Genomic DNA, 21,058 nt, shown 5'->3' with positions numbered 1-21,058 from the left:
AGATCTCTAGGCCTCCTAGTTATTCACAAGAGGTCGTTTAAAGATTTTACCCTATTGACCCCTGTGACCTTGAATGAAGGTCATTGTCCTTCATTTGAACAAAGTTTGTAGCCATTCATATCAGCATGTCACAGGCCCAATATCAGGTCTCTAGGCTACTTACTTATTCACATGAAGTCATTTAAAGATTTTAGCCTATTTGACCTCTGTGACCTTGAATGAAAGTCAAGGTCATCTGTTTGAACAAATTTGGTAGCCATTCATTCTAGCATGCCACAGACCCAATATCAGGTCTCTAGGCCTCTTAGTTATTCACAAGAAGTTGTTTAAAATCTTTTAGCCTATTTGACCCGTGACCTTGAATGAAGGTCAAAGTCATTTATTTGAACAAACTTGGCAGCCCTTCATCCCAGCTTGCCGCAAACCTAATATGAGTACCTTGGGCCATTTGGTTCTTGATAAGAATTTGTTTTAAGATTGTAGCCTTTTTGACCACTGTGACCTTGAATGAAGGTCAATGTCATTCATTTGAACAAACTTGGTAGCCCTTCATCCCAGCATGCTACAGGCCAAATATCAGTACCCTGGGCCTTTCGTTTGAATGAAAAAGTTTTGCACTGCAGACTGCGGACGGCGCACGATGACGGACGATGCATGATGACAATAGATCGTCCTGACCTAAAACTATACCAGAGCTTGAAGTCATTTAAGGATTTAAGTCTATTTGACCTCTGTGACCTTGAATAAAGGTCAAGGTCATTTATTTAAACAACCTTGGTAGTTCATTGTATAATATATACTGGCAGCTGAAAGATACAATATAATTGATCGTCTATAAAAACACCAATAAAGGAATGTAATTAAAAAATGAAAAAATCCTTTTAAGCTACATCCTCAATACTCCATGGGTAACTATCACTGACGTAATATCCACTCTTGGACTTTCTCATAGTAACATTGGAGCCACTTCAGAAGAAACAAACTGACCAATCACAGGCTAGCAGAAATCATTTTTGGCTACAACCTCAATAATCCAGGGGTTACTATCACTGACGTAATATCCACCCATGGACTAATAACTCATAGTAAAATTGGATGCAGTTCAGAAGAAAACAAGAGGCCCAAGAGGCCTTAATGGTCTTCTGAGTGCTGATACAGAGAGAACATTGCAAAATTGGTTCAAATCTTTAAAAAACATTAATGAATTAAAAGAAACCCCTTTTGGACCCACTCCTCAGGCCCCTGGGGGTCAATCATGGGAAATTTGTTAATAGGATTCAATGGCCATATCATACTGACATCGTTTGACTCATTTTCTATTACAAATGACCAAATAATGTTCAAAAATGTGTTTTCCCTATAAAAAAACTATAGTAAACTTGACCCCTCCCGAGGGGAAAACATGAGACCCCAGGTTCAAATAATCAAATTTATAATTATTGTTAAGGACCTTAAGACCTTTCCATCTATGAAGAGTATTTGATTCTACCATTTCCAGAATTTTAGATGAAGGTTTTTGAAGTTTAAGCCTATCCTATTTGACCCATTTAAGCCCCACCCCTCAGGCCCCTGGGGGTCAGTTATGGAAAATATGTTAATATGATTCAATGACCATTTCATACCGATAATTCTGATTCATTTTCTATTACAAATGATCAAATAATGCTCAAAAATGTGTTTTACCTAAATAAACTATAGTAAACGTGACCCCCTCCCCACGTGATTCCATCTATGAAGAGTATTTGATTCCACTATTTCTGGAATTTTAGTAGAAGATTGTTGAAGTTGTAGCCTAATTGACCCCTTTTGGCCCCAACCCTCAGGTTCCTAGGGGACCATATAATTCACAATTTTGATTGACCTTTGGCCTTGAAAAGTCTCTGCATCATCTCAGGTGACCTCAAAACTGATTCCTGCATAGACTTCCTTTCAAGATTACAGAGAAAATGACACCCAACTTCAAACCAACACATATGTACAGTGAACCACATTATAAAATTCCTTTGATGTATGTTAAATGATCTAGTGACCTGTGTCTTATGTTGCCTGCAGTTTCATTGACCGATTGCCAGGTGTAAAATAGCCACGCCTCTACCCCCAGGAACAAACAATGCGGTTTGATTGACAGCTGGCGATCAGTTAATTATGAAATAGTGCAGGGGTAGATATTATATTAGTGATAGTAACTCCTGGCGTATGGAGAAGGATTAGGCTATTACTCTGCTATTTTCTTAAATAAAGGGAGACTTAAAACTTGAATGTGGCATTTTATAATTGTCCCTATGACATACAATTAAGCAAGGAGTTCATCATAATTGCTATTGCTGCCTGGAATATGCATTTTCATGAATAATCAGGCAAAAGTCTCTGCTAGCTACCCCCATTTTATCGAAAAATAAGTAAAAAAATGGTAATAATAGACAATATCGCCTGGCTGGCACTCAATCTCTTACAAATACATACATTTTAGAGAACAAGAAATGTTCAACAGTTTTTTTACAGAGAAAAAAAAATAAAAAATAAAACTACTGCTATAATCAAGTTAAAATAACTAGAAAATGTATAAATCTATGTAATAGATGTATAAATGTATGTATGTCCTTCATATGATTGCAATTACTATACATACATGTATAATGTATATGGTATATCGGAGTGAATGCGTATATGCCTGTATAATGTTATGTACTATAAAATGTCTTCAAAAATAAAAAAAAAAAATATAAAAATAGAATAACCAGAATTCATTTAATATGGATGATATCGTTTCATAATGACACGGCATCAAAGATTTGAAAAAGATCATGTACTTACACATGTACATCACGAATAATCATGTTAAAGTCTCGATATGCTACCCCCATTTTTTCAATAAGAAACTGTTTTTCCTCATGTAGATAAAAAAATGTCAAAATATAGACAATATTGGTCTGACCGAATACTCAATCCAAAACTAATCATACATTTCTCTGTTTTCGCAATTGTTTTAGTTTTATTGAGCATTTTGCTAGAAAATATACCTTAAAAAATAATAAGCCAATTACCTCCCTTTATCCAATCCCAATGAATACTGTTCATATGACCATTTAAAGAATATAAAGTTTTTAATTTAAAACCCACGTACCCTTTTACAAGTAAGTCAGTTGTCATTTTCAACCCTTGATGGTATACATGCATCTGATCATACTTACATAAGATATTTAAAAATATAATGCTTTAATCAAGAAATGCCTGTGAAATGTATAATGGTAATTTTAATTTCATGTTGGGCAATTAGGGTAATGGGTTATATTAGGTGCCAATCTTTCTAATTATCATAACATTTATGAGACCTTTTATGAGAACTCTATTATATAATTAGTGGGGCCACGGTGGCCAGGTGGTAAAGTTGTCCTGACATAATACCACAAGCCGTCCACCTCTTGGTCACAAGTTCGAATCCTATGTGGAGAATTTGCCAGGTACTGACACCTGGTCGGTGATTTTTCTCCGGGTTCTCCGGCTTTCCCCCACCATCAAATCTGACACGTCCTTAAATGACCCTGCATGGCTGTTAATAGGAAGTTAAACTAATAAAAAAAGAGAACTCTATTCTACATCCGAATTGTACATCGGAATTGGAACACATATGGTACCAGGTAGTTAAATTATTTTAAATCCTTGATACTGCTGAAGGATATGAAAATCAGTTAAATAAATCATCACATTACAGAATCTATTTGTAGCTTTTATACATACGCAGAAATGAATTACTTGGTACATCTTTCATGCTTCAGTCCTTTGTTTTATTTAATTTTTATATTGAGGAAGATTACCTATATATATATACATTTGTATATAATTACTAGTATTTAAAATAGTTACCGTTTCCAAGTGTTATTAATCACAGATGAAAAAAAAATGTCAACAGCAAGCAAACCATAATTTAAAAGTCTATACCTTAACCGAAATGGCTTTCAATTGATCAATTTTTTTCATTTTTTTTTTATTTAGAAAAAAATTGAAAACATTTCTCAAGCTGATGAAGTTTGACATTCACTACTGTATAGTGAGTGTTATAACTAGGTCTCCTTTTACCTAGATACTGTATGATATTTTAAAAAAACCCAGAAAACTGTTGTTATTTTGGAAAAAAATGTCAAAATATCCTTAAAGGCTCGTGGTATTTCAAATTTTATAAATTTAAGTTTAATAAATTTCAAATGATATTACCATGAATGTAAGATTCTATTTATCGCATAACTAGTATTAATCAAAACATAGTCAAAACTTCAGTGATTCTGACAGGACAGTGGCGTAGGAAGGGGGGGGGGGGCGCAAAGGTCCTCAATATTTCATAACAGATTAGTTTCTCTCTAGATTTTAACAAATCACTTCAGATTTCATTTCATGTTATACAAATATGTCAGCAGTGCATGCATTTGTAAAAAGAGGTATGAATACTCAAAATAGAACACTTCCTAAATATACACTTTTGTAGAGTTTCATTTTCGGATGTAAATATGTGACTGGGGTTGGGTTATGAATTGAAATATTAATAATCAATTAATAAAAAATCAGTATGGTATATCTGTTAAACTTCTTTCAACATTCTACCTGTATATGTTGTTTCAAGATTTATATCTTCATATTGATAAATCATGGTACTATACAATTGTACTGACCAAAACATTCATCGGTTGATTGGCTGCATGTCGTACAGCTCGTCGAACAGTCGACATTACATTGATTTCCACGTTTACCAGGAATGCATTCTGAAAATAAATATAATTGTTTTGTATTCATTCAAGTATTTGATATGTAAGTATTCAATTTTATCAATTCTTTACGTTTGAACATCGTATGATCAATTTAAAGTTTAGAACGAATATACGTACCCGGCCTACTATACCTTCAGACGACACCATTATCTTTTGAGCTACTATATTGCAGCTATTCAAGGTTATGTGTTTGGCTCAGACATACATTTCTTGGAAAGTAAAATTACATTCTTTTGTGATCATATATTACACACCTGTACAATATACAATTATGGCCCTCTGTGGAGGGATACATCTAGAATTGTCTCCCTGGAAAGAGTTATTTTCTCGAGGGCGAAGCCCGAGAGAAAATAACTCTTTCCAGGGAGACAATTCTAGATGTATCTCGACACATAGGGACATAATTATTTTATTATACCGAACAAAATTAAAAGAAAAAAAATCCCTGTTAAAAGAACCCATGAAGATATAACCAACATCAACGTTGTTAAATTCGTTTGGCTACAAAAAAAAATAATCAACAGCGTTGCCATTGTTGGTTGACGTTGCAGATGACGTCAACTTCCGGGTCACGTGCGGAGCTTCCAAGGGGTTATTTCCATGGGGTTATTTCCCTCGGGGGTTATTTCCCTGGTGTTATTTCCCTCGCCTTCCAATTCCGGGGAAACATCTAACTTATTCAATGTCATGTGATCAAGTTGAATCCAATCAGAACATTCTAAATGAAAGTGAGGTATAATGATATACAATTATGGCCCTCTGTGGAGGAATACATCTAGAATTGTCTCCCTGGAAAGAGTTATTTTCTCGAGGTCGAAGCCCGAGAGAAAATAACTCTTTCCAGGGAGACAAATTCTAGATGTATCTTGACACATAGGGACATAATTATTTTATTATACCGAACAAAATTAAAAGAAAAAAAATCCCTGTTAAAAGAACCCATGAAGATATAACCAACAACAACGTTGTTAAATTCGTTGGGCTACAAAAAAATAAACAACAGCGTTGCCATTGTTGGTTGACGTTGCAGATGACGTCAACTTCCGGTCACGTGCGGAGCTTCCAAGGGGTTATTTCCCTGGGGTTATTTCCCTCGGGGGTTATTTCCCTGGGGTTATTTCCCACGGGGGTTATTTCCCTGGGGTTATTTCCCTCGCCTTCCAATTCCGGGGAAACATCTAACTTATTCAATGTCATGTGATCAAGTTGAATCCAATCAGAACATTCTAAATGAAAGTGAGGTATAATAATACCTATTGTCTTTTGTGATCATATATTATACACATAAACAATATTAATACCTATTATCCTTTGTGATCATATATTAAACACATATACATAACCATTGTGTTTTGCGATCATATATAAAACACCTTTACAATACTAATTTTCCTTTGTGATCATATATTATACACCTAAACAATACTCATTGTCTTTTGTGATCATATATAACGCACATTAACAATAATTATTTTCCTTTGTGATCATACATCGTGTTTTGTGATCATATATAAACACACGTTTTAAATACTTATTTTCCGTTTTGATCATATATAAAAACACACACAACATAACCATCGTGTTTTGTGATCATATATTACGCACATTTACAATACTTATTTTCCTTTGTGATCATATATTATACACATAAGCAATACCTATTATCTTTTGTGATCATAAATTACTCACATAAACCTAATCATCGTGTTTTTTATCATATATAACACACCTTTGTGATCATATATTATACACCTAAACAATACCCATTGTCTTTTGTGAAAACATATTACACACCTGTACAATAGCCATCGTCTTTTGTGATTATACATTACACGCATAAACAATACCCATTATCTTTTGTGATCATATATTACACACCTGGACAATACCCATTGTCTTTTGTGCATTTGCCTTGACACCCACTGGGACAATCAATCTCACATGTGTCACCGTATTTACCATCAACGCATTCTCCTAAAATATAAAGAAGAAACAAAGTTTGATTGTACAAATACTACACGCCTGATCAATATCCATTGTCTTTTGTGATCATATATCACACACCTAAACAGTACTATTTATCTTTTGTGAATATATATTACACATCTAAACAAGTCCAACTGTAATTTGTGAATAATATAAAAACATTAAAAAGTATAAATCTAGTGTGCAAGAATTAAAAGAAAAGCGATGGCCATCGAACGCAACCTTGTAGAACACCCTGAACGTTTGTGCAATGATGCATCAACTTGATGTTTCTAAAAATGGAACCACCGAGTCGATATGGTGTACGCCAACGAGAACAGTGAAAAATCAGAGCATATCTAATATTTACCGATACAAAATCCTTCATCTTTCGTGCATGTGTTGACCTTACAGTTGTTTAGAACAGTCAAGCTGACAACTGCCACCATGTTTACCATTGATACATTCTGAAGCACAAAGATATTTGCGTATTATCATGAAACTAAAATATCTTAATAAATGGTCATAAAAACAACACCTCTTCCCAACTAATAGCACTATTTAAAAGTGCTGCGTTTCAAATGATACGGACAAATATACAAATATGCCATATTTCGCCCCTTTATTCCATGAAATAAGAAGTTAACCGTGTATTAATTTCTTAAGGCAAATGATACCGAATAGTCAACCTAAATGAACAGAGTATGCAACGTTCTTAAATGGCAGTAATGGATTTTGAGACGTAAGTGATTATTATCTCCATACCAAAGCAGTCTGTAGCAGACGATTGGCTGCATGACACACAATTCGCTTGGCAGTCATTACTGCACAGATCTCCTGTTTTGCCGTCAATGCATCCTGAAAAGGTTTTTTTTTTTCATTACTTTATATATTTGTAAACTTCCTTTACATTGTTTGGATAAATAAAAAAGATGACTCTGTATACGATCCTACCTGCTGAAAAAGCAAACGTTCTACTTTTATTTTGTATTAATTTTACATGCGTGGCTTAAATAACGGACAGGTAGTCAGACAATGCTTATCTATCTTACCTATACAATCTCCTGAATCCTTCTCGCAACTCATATTACAGTTTGGAGCACAATTTTGTTGACAAAGGTCGCCATATTTCCCAGGGGAGCAATCTATAATGTGATACTTAATTAATGATTATAATGATTATGATAAAAACAATTACTAGTAACGTTTTTAAAGGTAACGTAAATATGTACTCTCCTATAAATTTCATTATTATATAGATCTATTTTGAAAAAAATGACTGTATTCTATTGTTTTCGATACGTATATATGTATGTGTTTAATGTCCAATGCTTTTACTAGACATAATATTCATTGATGTATGCATAAAATAACAAAGAAACTACAAACAAGTCCTTAAAAGTGAAGATAAATTACCAAGATATAAAAAATGTCCTTTCAAAGATGGCTGAAAATTTGAATTGTGCTTTTCTGCTTTGCTGTATCGATAAGTTCACTTTTGCTAATAGGTTTCAATATATTATAATCATATAATGCTTTGTTGTCTATAAAAACTTACAGAAGCAGTGCCCAGATACCGCGTTACAATTTCCTCCGAAGCAGCTCGCTGAACAGTTATTGTTACAATTGACGGAACCATATGTCCCTATTGGACATCCTACGTAAAATTAGATTCGTGTATATTTGTTTTTAAATAAAACACATAATAGCTAGATTGTGACTTATAAACTGATGTGTATAATGTCAATAGATTTGAAATTTATCAATTTCGTAGTATCCATGAATATATCCTATTAATTTTTGAGTCAATATCATACATTAGAAACGTCACGCCAAACATTAAAAGTTTTTGAAAAATATCCGGAGTCAGAGAAAGAAACATTTAAATATCACATTAAATTATATGAAATGAAGCTTTAACACCTCAGAGGTTTTTTTCTTGAATATGTTATGAAATAACAGACTTGACTACGCATAGGGATAAACACTATAAGACTCTTTCATATGTGGATATGAAGGATAGGGAATATTCTACCCGAGGGTCACAAAATGTAGTAAAAACCCGAGGCTTGCCGAGGGTTTTGCAACATTTTGTGATCCCGAGGGTAGAATATCCCTATCCTTCATATCCACTTATGAAAGAGTATTTTTCTTTCATACCACGACGTTTTACTGCAATTTTACAACTATAATATCCCGCCATTTTGAAATAAATTCGAAGAAATCCACGACTGGAAGTCAATTTCCATGCATGAAAAATAACGTGATATTTTCAACACAAATTCCGTTGCTTGCATCTTTTATAGTAAAACCAGTCAATTTTGTGAAAAAAATGTTAAAATTTTACTGAGGAAATAGAGATTTTGTTGACGCCGTGACATCACGAGGCTTTATTGCATGGGTAGCCATGCAATACAGCCTCAGGCGACATGAGTGTATTGCCCTAGACCAGCCAGTATTACACGTGTAGGTATGAAAGAAAACTGAGGTAAACAGCAAAATAGATCATTTAAAAAAATATCGAAAGCCATGCGCAACGCAATAGAAATTGGTAAGAAAATAATAATTATCATGTTCTTGATATGAAACCCATTCATTTTTTGAAACAAATGCAGCTGTAATGCTGCCAACTTGAACGTTGTGAGCTGGTATTTGGGTGTAGGAGACTTTTGCTATTGTATATAGCCAGTATTTTTTGTTAAAATCAAAAGTGTCTTGTCAGCCATATTTACTGATAGAAAAAAGAAAGGGTTGACTTACCGAAAACCTGGACCTCACATAGTTCCAGAACAGCGTAATTATCATACCAAACACGTGTAGGAGGTGTTTCTCTTTTGTTGTAGACAGTGACGTACCGAGCTACACTCGGACACACATGTGTCGGGTTCAAGTTGAGGTCACTCGGTAAACTACTGTTGTCTTCATAACAAGGTATTCCTTGTGGAGGAATAGCGGTATAGTTTGTTGTGTACAGTGAATAACCGCCAAAACGATGCCCAGAACCACCTTTTTAATAAAATAATATTTGTATTAAATTAGCATATCATTGTCATAGTTTGTGCTAATCACGTTAGACTTTTTTTTTTTTCTTTTTTTTTTTTTTTTACACAGGGGACTATTATATGGAATCCAGGACGGATGTCAGCCAACTTAACATATCATAAAAAACACGTTAAGTCCATGTTGTCGATCTACTTTATTACATAAGTTACATGACTATATTCATACCCAGGGCGTGACTAATACCAAGAACCAATTAGTCCCGGAATATTGATTCATCATTTAGGTAAATACATAACACTCTTCCCCTTTTAAATCAACGATTACAGTTCGTAAGAAGAATGTCAGAAAATACATTAAATGGGGAAATTTGACAAAATGATAAGCACAAGATAACTTGCATATGAATTCCATTTGTTCATAATAAACCTAGTAGATACTCTGATATTTGTATACTAGAACTCAAACTTTAAGTCAAATTGACACACGCGGATTATTATGCCCCACCAAAGTGTTATCAATATTAACTACACTTAATGCATTCAAAGGTTAAATATCACTGGAGCACGTAAGTTCTCCTTTTTGAGATGGCAACTCCAAGGGGTGGACAGAAGCTGACTTGGGCATGACTGTTGGCATTCTAAACATGCGCTACAGAGTTGTTATTTGTGTTTGTAAATAGTCGGCCATCAAACATGGGATCTAGTCACGGTTTTCATCCGGACTACTCCTGATGCAGTTCCAAGAGGACACGCGCCTGTAAAATACTTGGAATTACTACACGATTACCCCATTCTACACAGCCTTGGTGTACGGATAGGCCAGATTGTCTATGTATGTAGGGTATTAGTGCTGGATCCCTGTCATCTATCTTTTTTGAGTCATGGTGAGTCCATGACATTTACATATCGTGTACTCGAGAAAATGTCAAGTCTCGCGAGGTCTCATGTAAAATTTGTGCACTAGTTACAGGAAATGTCTCGCTTTGCGATGAATAGAAAAGGTCCACAGGGTCTTATATTCCGTCAGATTTTTTCTCCAGATGGAGACGCGAAAGATAATAAGTATTGCAATGGTTTGTAGTGTCCTTGTACTCGATATCATTTTAATGTTACGACAGAAATACAGCGTAACGTTGTTACCTAGCAGCTGTCATGGCTGGTATCGCCTTGTTAGGGTGTAATATCTGCATCAATGGTTTGTGGAGGCTTTTTGTCTTTCTGTACCGTCTTTCAGGGTGTGAGAAATGACACATCCTAGGCCATAGGGGGACGCGTCGTACGCAAGCTTGATCTGAGGTACATGTAATCAACTTCTTGATCTTACAAAAGGATTTTTTTTCACCTTCGACTGTATATTTCGATGGTGTGTCACTGTGTAATAGTTCATTAAGAGCTCCTTCAGTAGTCGACATATCTGGTAAAAACAGCCTGTAGTAATTAACTAGACCCAAAAATGAGCGTAATTGTTGAAGATTTTCTGGCTTCGAGGCTTTAAATATAGTATCTACCTTTTTTGGGTATTTTTGGAGACTTTCCATGATGATGACTTGACCAAAGTTTGCAAGTTATTCCTTGAAAAACTCACATTTCTCGAAAAGCTTTTTAACCATACTCCTTTAATCTCTGTAGTACAGATCTCAGATTTTGTAGATGTTCCTCATCTGTCTTCCCGCTTCTGATCATGTTATCGAGAATACACGAGGGGAACGTGATCTTTAGGTAAACCTGGTCCATAGTTTTCTGCCATAATGTAGGGGCGGATTCAACAACAAATGTAAGCGATTGTATCAAAATAGGCGTTGGTATGTGTTAAAAGCTAACAGTTCCTTAGACAAGTCTGGGTAAAGTCGATTTTCGAGAACTGTTGTCATCCTGATGAGACTATGTCTTCAATCCTAGGTAACGGGTACTGTTCGACCTTCATAACTGGATTCAGGGTAACTTTAAAATCCCTACAAACTCGGACTTGTCTAGACTTCTTCACAACAGGTACTATGGGGGCGACCGATTTACTGTGTTTAACAGGTGTAATTATTCCTTGTTGCTCCAATCTCTGAAGTTCTGCTTCAACTTAGGCTTTTAGCGAATATGGTACTAAACGTGCCATATGAAATTCGGGTTGCGCATCCTCGAGCGTGATACTTCCCTTGATTCTCTTTAGTTTAACAATCCCTTCTGAAACAATGCTGGCCCTTCCTGTGGTACAACTAGTAGATAATTGGTAGCATTCTGGTTATTAATGCCGACATACACACGAATAACACCAAACGGCATAACGTTTTCTCCTGCATAGGATTTTTACTTGTTATTTGCTGATAACAACGAAATAATGGTAGAAAGTGATGTGTTGTGAGTACCCGGCAAAGCGATGCCCAAACATACTTTAAATCAAAGAATATATTTATAACAGTATTCTTTAACGTTTTTTAATCGTTTTCATTTGTATCAAACACACCAAAGATTTAAGAATGGGAGGGATCGTATCTCTTATTATATTATAACTGTTATGAAATAAGTAATCTCTGTTATGCTTAAATAGACGAAGGAATTGAAATGATTTTTTAAAATGGCACAAGATTTTACTTTTTTCAATGAAATCTGATCAATTGATCATATACATTTCGATGGAATATAATGGATACTTAATCGACAAGTTATCACTTTCGAAGCTAAAACAATGCTTTTGTAGTAGGAGGGGGTCACGGTGAATGGGTGAGCCTTCCGTGTATAGTGGAAATTGGACTTTGCGTTGTGTTTAGGATATGTGACTCAATAACTTGTCCTCAAGTTTTTCCCTCTGCCATATTCTTTTGAAATTCCGGCGGGACACAGAGGGAAGTATGTCCAGAAGATGAAATAAATGTCAACAGTTTATTTTATTTATTTTATAAACAGATAAGTAAACAGTTAACAGAAAGTTAAGTAAATGAATTTAACCTAGACTTGGAATATACAAAGTGTAGCGTGGAAATTTATGTCACGCTTAGTTTTTATTAGTTGTTCAAGTTAAAGTGTATTTGTGTTGTAAAATAACAGTTTTATACTATTTAGTTCATAGTTTTTAGTTTATATATATGCAGTATTTATAGTGTATATATACATACATAGGACAGTTAGGGACCAGGTGGCCACGTGCACGTGCCCATCTGGGGTCGTTACGTATACGTAGGGAGCTAGGGCACCGCATTCCGTTGTCCATATAAGGAGTTGTTTACGACTAGGGCTGTGTATTAGCGTCCAGTTTGATAGACATGTTGCGTAAGGTGTTCATATTAATAGTAACAGAGAGCTAAATTTAGGTAGTGGTCACTCCGGCCAGCCAATTAGAGTTAGGTTGGGAGGGGGGATGGAAGTAGGCAGAAATACGTAATCATAGTAAGATTCAGCCAATGAACGTGAGAATGAATATGGAAGGAGCGAGGTTTTAGCCAATTAGATGATAGTATGAAAGTGGTATAAAAGGGGTTGCACGTGAAGAAAAGACAGATTACATGAAATTTTGGGACTTACTCCACGTATCTCAGGATCAGCTATTTTAATTCGGATTACTTTACTACACTTAGTGTGTTTGTGACTATGGAATTTCTACTTGGGATGTACTGTACGGATATTTCCTACATGTGTCAGTGATGTGATATATACGGATTACTATATCATTCTTAGTGTGTGTGACTATGAGATTTATACTTGGGATGTACTGAATACTTTGCCATTATGGATATTTACTAGGAGTAAACTTAAGTGAAACAGTGTACCAGTGTGTGTGTTCCTAATGGATTTATGGTGAACTATATTACTTGGATGTTAATGTGAATAAATAGTGTGTGCGTTCCTGATGGATTTATTGTGAACTGTATTACGTGGATGTTTATGTGAATAAAATTATGTGAATTTTTAAAGTGATGTTTTCTAGTTTTCCCTGCCGTAGTCACCTTCCATCACGGACTTACGATATACAATAGCGTCTCGTCATAGCCTAAGTGCTATCATATTTTGGAGAAACGCTACAAAAGTATTTGATTTCCAGCTATAACAAATTATGCACTGATATTTACTATAATAAAAACCTCAGAACCTCAGATTCGCACGAGTATTTATATCTGCCGCGCGGTAGAAACGATGACTAACATAACCCTGCTCGATTCGTCATGAGCGGGCGCCCGCCGGCGACCCGGCGACCCGGCTACAATGTAAGTCACTCGATTCAAGGAAAAAATGTACGCCGGATAAGCCGGTTTTAATTAATATTCACTGGCTACTACTGGCGCAAAATGGCGGAATAAAGGTCAGACATTTGTTCACGAAACTCTCTTAAAGCAAAACTCATTCCGCTCACACATCAATTCTCCAAACATTATGATTTTTCTTCTTGTATTCATTAACGGACATGAATTGAACCCTCTTTTTGGTACGCACAGGTATGTAAATATCCGTTTATGAAGCGAATTCATCGAAATGTGCGGTGATGGATAGCTTAGGCGTTTGGCTCTCTATATATTTTTTCTCAATATAATGTAATACGTACGGTGTCACCGCATTTTATAGAACCAAATGCCTGTGCATGTTCATTCTATTAATCTGCTTATAAACAAGAGGCCTATGTGCCTAAACGGTCACCTGAGTTTGAATATATAATGAAACAAATTAAAGACATATGAACACTATATACTGGGCCTTGAAGTTGGTCAGTGATTTTCTAGCTTTGAAGAAGATTTTTTTTTGAAATTCTAGTCATTTTGACTCAGTTTGGTCCTGCTCCTCTGGTCCCCTAGGGGGTCCGCAAGAACCGATATGGATGTTAAAATGCTATATCTCAGACTAACAATTCTAACCAAGTCTGACTCATTTCCTATTAAGCATAAATTGAGCAAAAATGTTCATAAATATGTTTTCCGTATATAAACTATAGTAAACTTGACCCCCTTACAAGGGGACAACGTGAGACTCAAGGTTCATGTAATTCACAAATTTGATTGGCCTTATGCCTTAGAAGATTTGTGAAAATTTCATTGAAATTGCTTTAGCAGTTTTGGAGAAGAAGTCGAAAGTGTAAATTGTTTACGGATATACGACGCACGACGGACGACGGACAAAAGGCGATTAGAATAGGTCACTTGAGACTGCGTTCTCAGGTGACCTTAAATTGTAAATATAATGTATATTAAATTTGAATGTTTCTTTTCCTAGTATAATGAAATTCAATTACCTCTCTTGGAATGTTTATCAATAACAATTAAAACGGGTTTTTAAGGTTTATTATGAGGTTTTACACTTTCGAAAATAACACATTTAAAGTTCTAATGAATCGTTTTCGTCAAATACGTATAATTTATAGTGTAACATAAGAAAATAGATTTATATGCACAGTATTATGCCTAAATAGTTCAGAAAGAATGCTCAAAAGTGAATATGATTGTACGGGCATTCTGTTAATTCCTATGTCAAGACATGAGAAAAAGAATTCTACTCATGGTGACATGTATTAAGAAATAATTTAAAAAAAATGGTTTACATAAAGTTAAGTACGTAACATTGCCACATCAGGGTATCAATTTAAACACAGTTTGTTGAGATAATCCCTGCTTTACTAATTAGTGCTTCAGCGATCTCTTAAATTTTTAGTTAGAACAAATAATAATGATTGGCGTATGGCCCACTGCAACAATGCATAGAGCGACAGTGCTTGGAGTGACAAAAATACCCTGCTGATATCGCGCGACTGTGCGATAAAACAACCATGTCGCTCTTTCGCATTAGCGAGAAAATAAAATTTGTCGCACCGACAGTGTATTTTTCGCCAGAATAAACCAATATATTTTGGCGAAACAACAAAATGACATTAGCCAGTCACGGTATCCTTTTAATATTAAACTCTAATGATTTATGAATTTCTTAATGTTCTTGGCCCGGTAATGAAAAATACGAATATTTCAATGCTAAATTTCCTATCGGCAATATCATTTTTTCCCAAATACACATTATTTTATTAACTCTACCATTACTATTTGAATAATAATCACTTATACATTAACAAACAGATACAACCACGCACAAGCGTCGACTATTTAATCGTGTTTAATCTGTCCATTATACAAGTTGTGAACGTACATGATGTATAAGTATTTATCTTACTCGTGCTAACGGTAAGTTTAGCGTTGGTCCTATTAATGTTTACTATAACAATGTTAAACAAACTAGAATATAATGCTATCTATTAGATCAACTTAAATTCAGTCTTCGATTGTGTTCAATTCAAATCCAAAATGTTACTAACGTTCTGAAGAAATGTCCGCCATGATGGAATACGCCGGTATTGCTTTTTTTTGTCATATCGCCAGGTCGTCGCCCGGTCACGTTTCAGAACGAATCGAGCAGGGGTATTGTTTGCCGCAACTCACGATAAACTAATCAGAGCGCTCGGCTCGATGCTCCGAGGCTGTAGTTTCCATCATGGTCGACTGTATCGGTGGTTTCTTTATCATTTTAACATACATACATTTAATGAGATAAGTTATATATACATAAATATATAATTAATCAAACAAGTCTTAACAATATCTTCTAGACATATTGAATAATACGAATGCTTGAAATGAATTGCCAAACGTTATCACTGTATCTGCTGTTTGCGCGCTGCGAAGATTTGGTCTAATTTCTTGAAATATTTACCTTGAAAATAATGATATTTTCAAACATTCTTTCACAAACACAGAATAGGTATTTAACTCAATTAATGAAAATATGACACTTCATATAGTTTGTGACAAAACGTTTCTTGATTGTCTTATACAATTAAAATTCCGACCATTGCACAATGATGATAATAATTTGGTAGCATATGACTTTGTCGTGAAAAGATCCTTATACAGTACAAAACATTAATTTCAAGCTATCAAATCTTTGAAAATGCTTTGCAGCAAAAATATCAAAGTTTTTTAATGCTAAAATAGAATAAATGCTTAACTAGGTCACTGTGACCTACTTTTTGAACTTAATATCAGTTTTCTGAACTGAACTTCACAAACCAAATATTTACAGGCAAAATCTACAATAAAATATTATCTATATTCTAATATTTAATTAATTATGACTTAAACCATTAAAAGTGATAAACAATTTGACCTTTGACCTCTCCAATTACCATGAGCTCAGAAAAAATCTGATATTCTGAATATCATACAATATGCAGCTGACCCTAAGGTATCTTCACGCAAAATAGTTTGCTTATCACTAAGTGGCCGTAAAACGGCCCAAAGTGATACCCCTTCTTTGAGACAGAACTAAGAAAGGATCACTACTCACTTCTGTAGTAGATTGTGATGTAATCTATCGTCCAAAACACTCCTAAATCTACTCTCCACCATGCCTGTTTATACCGACCAGCCTTGGTAACACTACAGCAGCCAGAATTTATGTCTTGGTTGATACAACCGTCTATTGCATTTCTTGCTGGCCATTTGTTGACGTCTTGCTCTGATGATTGGATTGCAGATCTCCTCAAAGCGACATTAACTGCAGATTACAAAACAAAGTTATTTAGATAGCCTTTTAAGTGTAATAATAACAAAATGGATTCTGAATGAAAATTTCTATATGACGTATCGTTAAAGGACATGCAGGGACAAAATTAAATTGTAATATTGATATGTTAAGCAATGTTAAAGATCACCGCCGACAGGGCATAAATGATATTCATCATTTGAACAATAATTGGTGTTTAATCGTGTATATATATGCCTAATTAACACAAAAAAAAACATTGAATAATTCATTTCGACGTTGGTGCATGCGCAATAATTACTTCATTCTATATAAGATATAGTGCCACGGAATTTGTTCGGGATGCAATTAATTATTTTTGCATATTTTTAACTTGAAGTAAAATTAGAAGCTCAAACTTTTCAATGGTGGTAATGGTGTAAAATAAATAACTTTTGTAACTGAAGACAACTACAAAATCGTCAGCTCCTGTTTTTGATAGTGAAAAAACACCATTTGTTAGCGGTGGGCATCTTTAATAGATTTCAACAATAAATATACGTGTAAAAAATATTGAGCTCTTTAAATGCAAAGAATATTTCTATGTTCCGTTGTTACGGCCACTCAGTAAGCACTATATATTGTATGAAGATGCATTAGGGTCGGCGGCATATTGTATGCTAATCAGAACTTCCGAGTTTTTCTAGGTTAGTTAAGCATTGGTTGTCATATTTTTGACATGCATTGGTGTGTAACATATATTGGGTGTTATAGAATATCCAGTGATGTGTATGTCAAAAATATGACAACCAATGATTATATTTACATGTAAAGTTGTCATCATCTTTTTAAAAAAGAAAATAAATAAAACAGATGAAACAGACTTGCATGATTTGGCGGAAACACTGTGTGCCACTATCTTCCGGTATGTTGTTATTGACAACCGACTAAATAATAGTAGTAGATGAATAGTCCTCTCGATAAAGCAGGTATCCAAAGATAAATACAACACTTCAATCCATTTCAAATATTTTATATTAGAATATAGAATGTTATATTGGTCACAATTTTTATAATATTTTTAACAAGTTCTTTTTGCCGTGAATTCTCACATTGACACTGAACCCAGTGTTTTTGGTGACCTTTTAAAACTTTGATTGTAGTATTAGTTAGACGCCAGAGCCCTTAAAAGCCAAGGTTACTATTAGAAAATAACATACATAGGACTAATAGTACAACATATACGTAATGTGCAGGCTCACGTTCATGTAAATATTGTTTTTTTCGGGAGACTATATCATGTTTTTTTAGTCTAGGACGACAAACTCATTGCGGACGTTTGACATTCTTGGCTTGGCATTGAGCATGAGCGCCAGTTAGAAGTAACAGAAACTTCAATGGAAGCCATTATTTTTCAAACATGGGGTCAGTGCAAAATTGTTTGAAAACCAACATCCATCTCGTCCTCCTTTATAGAATGGCAATTCAGGGATCATGCTTTGATGGGGCATAATTCAACCCCCATCTCTGTAGCCCTGTGTAATTTTTTTCTGAGATATATCTTTATTGAGGTTTTTATTGTACTTTAATGAATAAAATAGTTTTGATTGTAATTTTTTCTCGTCATTTGTTAATTTTATGAATAGCATATTTCAATTTCAATCAGAGTCTGTTCTAAAGCCTTAAGTATCTTTTTTTTTTTACCCAGGATGCAAACAGAGCACATCCTTAATTCGATGAAGCGCTAAAATATTTTTTCTTATCACTGAGCGGCCGTTAAACCGTCCAAAGCGATTCTCCCCTTTACATTTAACAATATGAAAATACAACCCGGTTATGACCAATTGCTAGGGGACCCTTCCAATTCTTTCATACTATGCGGGTTTTCGCTAAGCTAAACGGGTTAAACATTTTTACAACAAACACTAAAAATTATAACAAAGTTGAAAATCTGCTTATCACCATGGAAATACGGATTGGTCCTACCGTATGCATATAATTAGTAGCTAATCGATGGGTCACGAATTCAACCAACTCTGTATTTTTAAATTTTGGCACTTCGCATTATGTGGTTTTAAAACATGCCACAAAAAATGTCACACAGGGTGTCCACTGATAATCTTTACTTTATACCCGGGTTTTCGCATAAACCGATTCGTACTCAATAACTGTGGTAATACAATAAGTATACATGGATATATGAATGCTATAATTATGCTTGTGGATTTCAATTACATTCCGACAAAAATAGAGTGTTTTTTTTATACAATCCATTGATTTTGTGTGAAGTGGATCTGGACTGGCAGACCCCATACAATCTGTAATAAGTATACCACAAATTGAGAAAAGCAATTAGTAAGAATAAATTCACCTGGTTACTTTTATATATGGCTCTATTATATTCGTCGTGTTGTATAATTACACGTTCAAGTATTCTATTATTCGAGGTCTTTGTTCTTCTGATGCTGGTGTTAATTTTTATGCAAGTAACAGCTTTCGGACACGAAAATTAATTCGATCATTGTAAATGGAGAATATTATATGACAAACGTAGTGTACCGTGTTATGGGTAAATTCTAACGTTAATAAAATTTGTAAAATAAACTACAAATAAACCTTTTTACATTTAGACCATAAGATTATTGGGACCAGTAAAATAATTCCGAGTTTTTATTTAGTTGCAGTTTGGCGTTTCCCGCACCCAATGTCAAGATATGCATCAAGAGACATGAAGTAATATAAATCGTCAAGCACAAGACGTCAACATGTCTAATAAAGTTTACATTACAAATGAAAACATTATAGAACCTTATACGCATTTCAATTTTTAGTTTTATATCAATTGTTTTTCAACTTTGCCGACATGTTTTACAGTGAATCCCAGGTATAGCTTACTCAATCTATTCACTAAGCAAGATGTAACTAGAAACAAATAGATGAACATAATTATATGTCTACCATTATGATTTTCAATCTAAAATTAAATAAATTAGTATAGACAGTTATAATGAGACATTGCAGCTTATATTCATATACTGGGACAATGTATATAGCTATGTCCCTAACATGCATCTCGTTGAAGAAGATACAGAAAAACATAAAAGGACCAGAAAATATTTCCCCACCTACTATCGTAAAAATAGTAACTGGTACGACTTGTTAGGCCACGATTGTCCTCTGTGCAGGTGGTTAAAGGTAACTAACCATATCCAGGAATGTATAAAGAGCGGTCCCCAATAGTAGTCATATTTATCATAATACAGTGAATAATAGTTGCTAAACCGGGTTTAAATACACTCGAAGGACTTTCTATAAAAGGCGCACACTTTGACAAAGTTTCATGCATGTAGATTTTTTAACTGATAAATCAAATTTGACAAGAGGGATTGTAATACCCGAATAGAATTTGAGACCTTGATCTAACAAGAAATAATGCACATTTTTTTATTTAAATATAGCTGGAAAAGCTATCCATTGTACATTATTTACGGTTAACCTGACAGGACTATTATGAAATATATACAGATTAAATAGCTCATGAAGTTAATGGTTAAAATAAGGTGTATATACATTATGTATTTAGACCTGACACATCGGTATACACCTTTTTATGTCCTGTCCTATAAATTTCAACCACTTTATTTAAATACATGTGAGTAGAACTGACGAAGAGTCTATGGAAAAAGAAAATGAAAAGAGGAAATAAATCATTTCCTTTATTCATTTGAATTTTACAATTTTTGAAAGAAAATATACTAAAAAAAATATTCGCCAGAAGAGGGTAATAACATATAAAAGGGAATTTTTTTCTAGGAAAATGGCAAATTTTAATTAAATCGGGTTTTTTTTCCG

The 21,058-nt window shown here is 34.4% G+C and overlaps 1 protein-coding gene across 1 annotated transcript; it reads right to left on the bottom strand.

Moving 5' to 3' along the window:
* Window positions 1–4,662: 4,662 nt before the first annotated feature.
* On the bottom strand, window positions 4,663–17,239 carry LOC138312874 (fucolectin-5-like; the record flags this gene model as incomplete). The annotated part of the gene is made up of 8 exons (XM_069253604.1): window positions 4,663–4,754; window positions 6,639–6,734; window positions 7,096–7,192; window positions 7,491–7,583; window positions 7,778–7,870; window positions 8,284–8,382; window positions 9,486–9,731; window positions 17,030–17,239. Coding segments are annotated over 6 exons (800 nt in total), but the record flags the coding sequence as incomplete, so codon positions are not given.
* Window positions 17,240–21,058: the final 3,819 nt, after the last annotated feature.

Source organism: Argopecten irradians, unplaced genomic scaffold (assembly GCF_041381155.1).
Source record: "Argopecten irradians isolate NY unplaced genomic scaffold, Ai_NY scaffold_0506, whole genome shotgun sequence".
Lineage (NCBI taxonomy): Eukaryota > Metazoa > Mollusca > Bivalvia > Pectinida > Pectinidae > Argopecten > Argopecten irradians.
The sequence above is the reverse complement of the archived record's forward strand: the minus strand, read 5'-3'. Positions and strand labels throughout refer to the sequence as shown.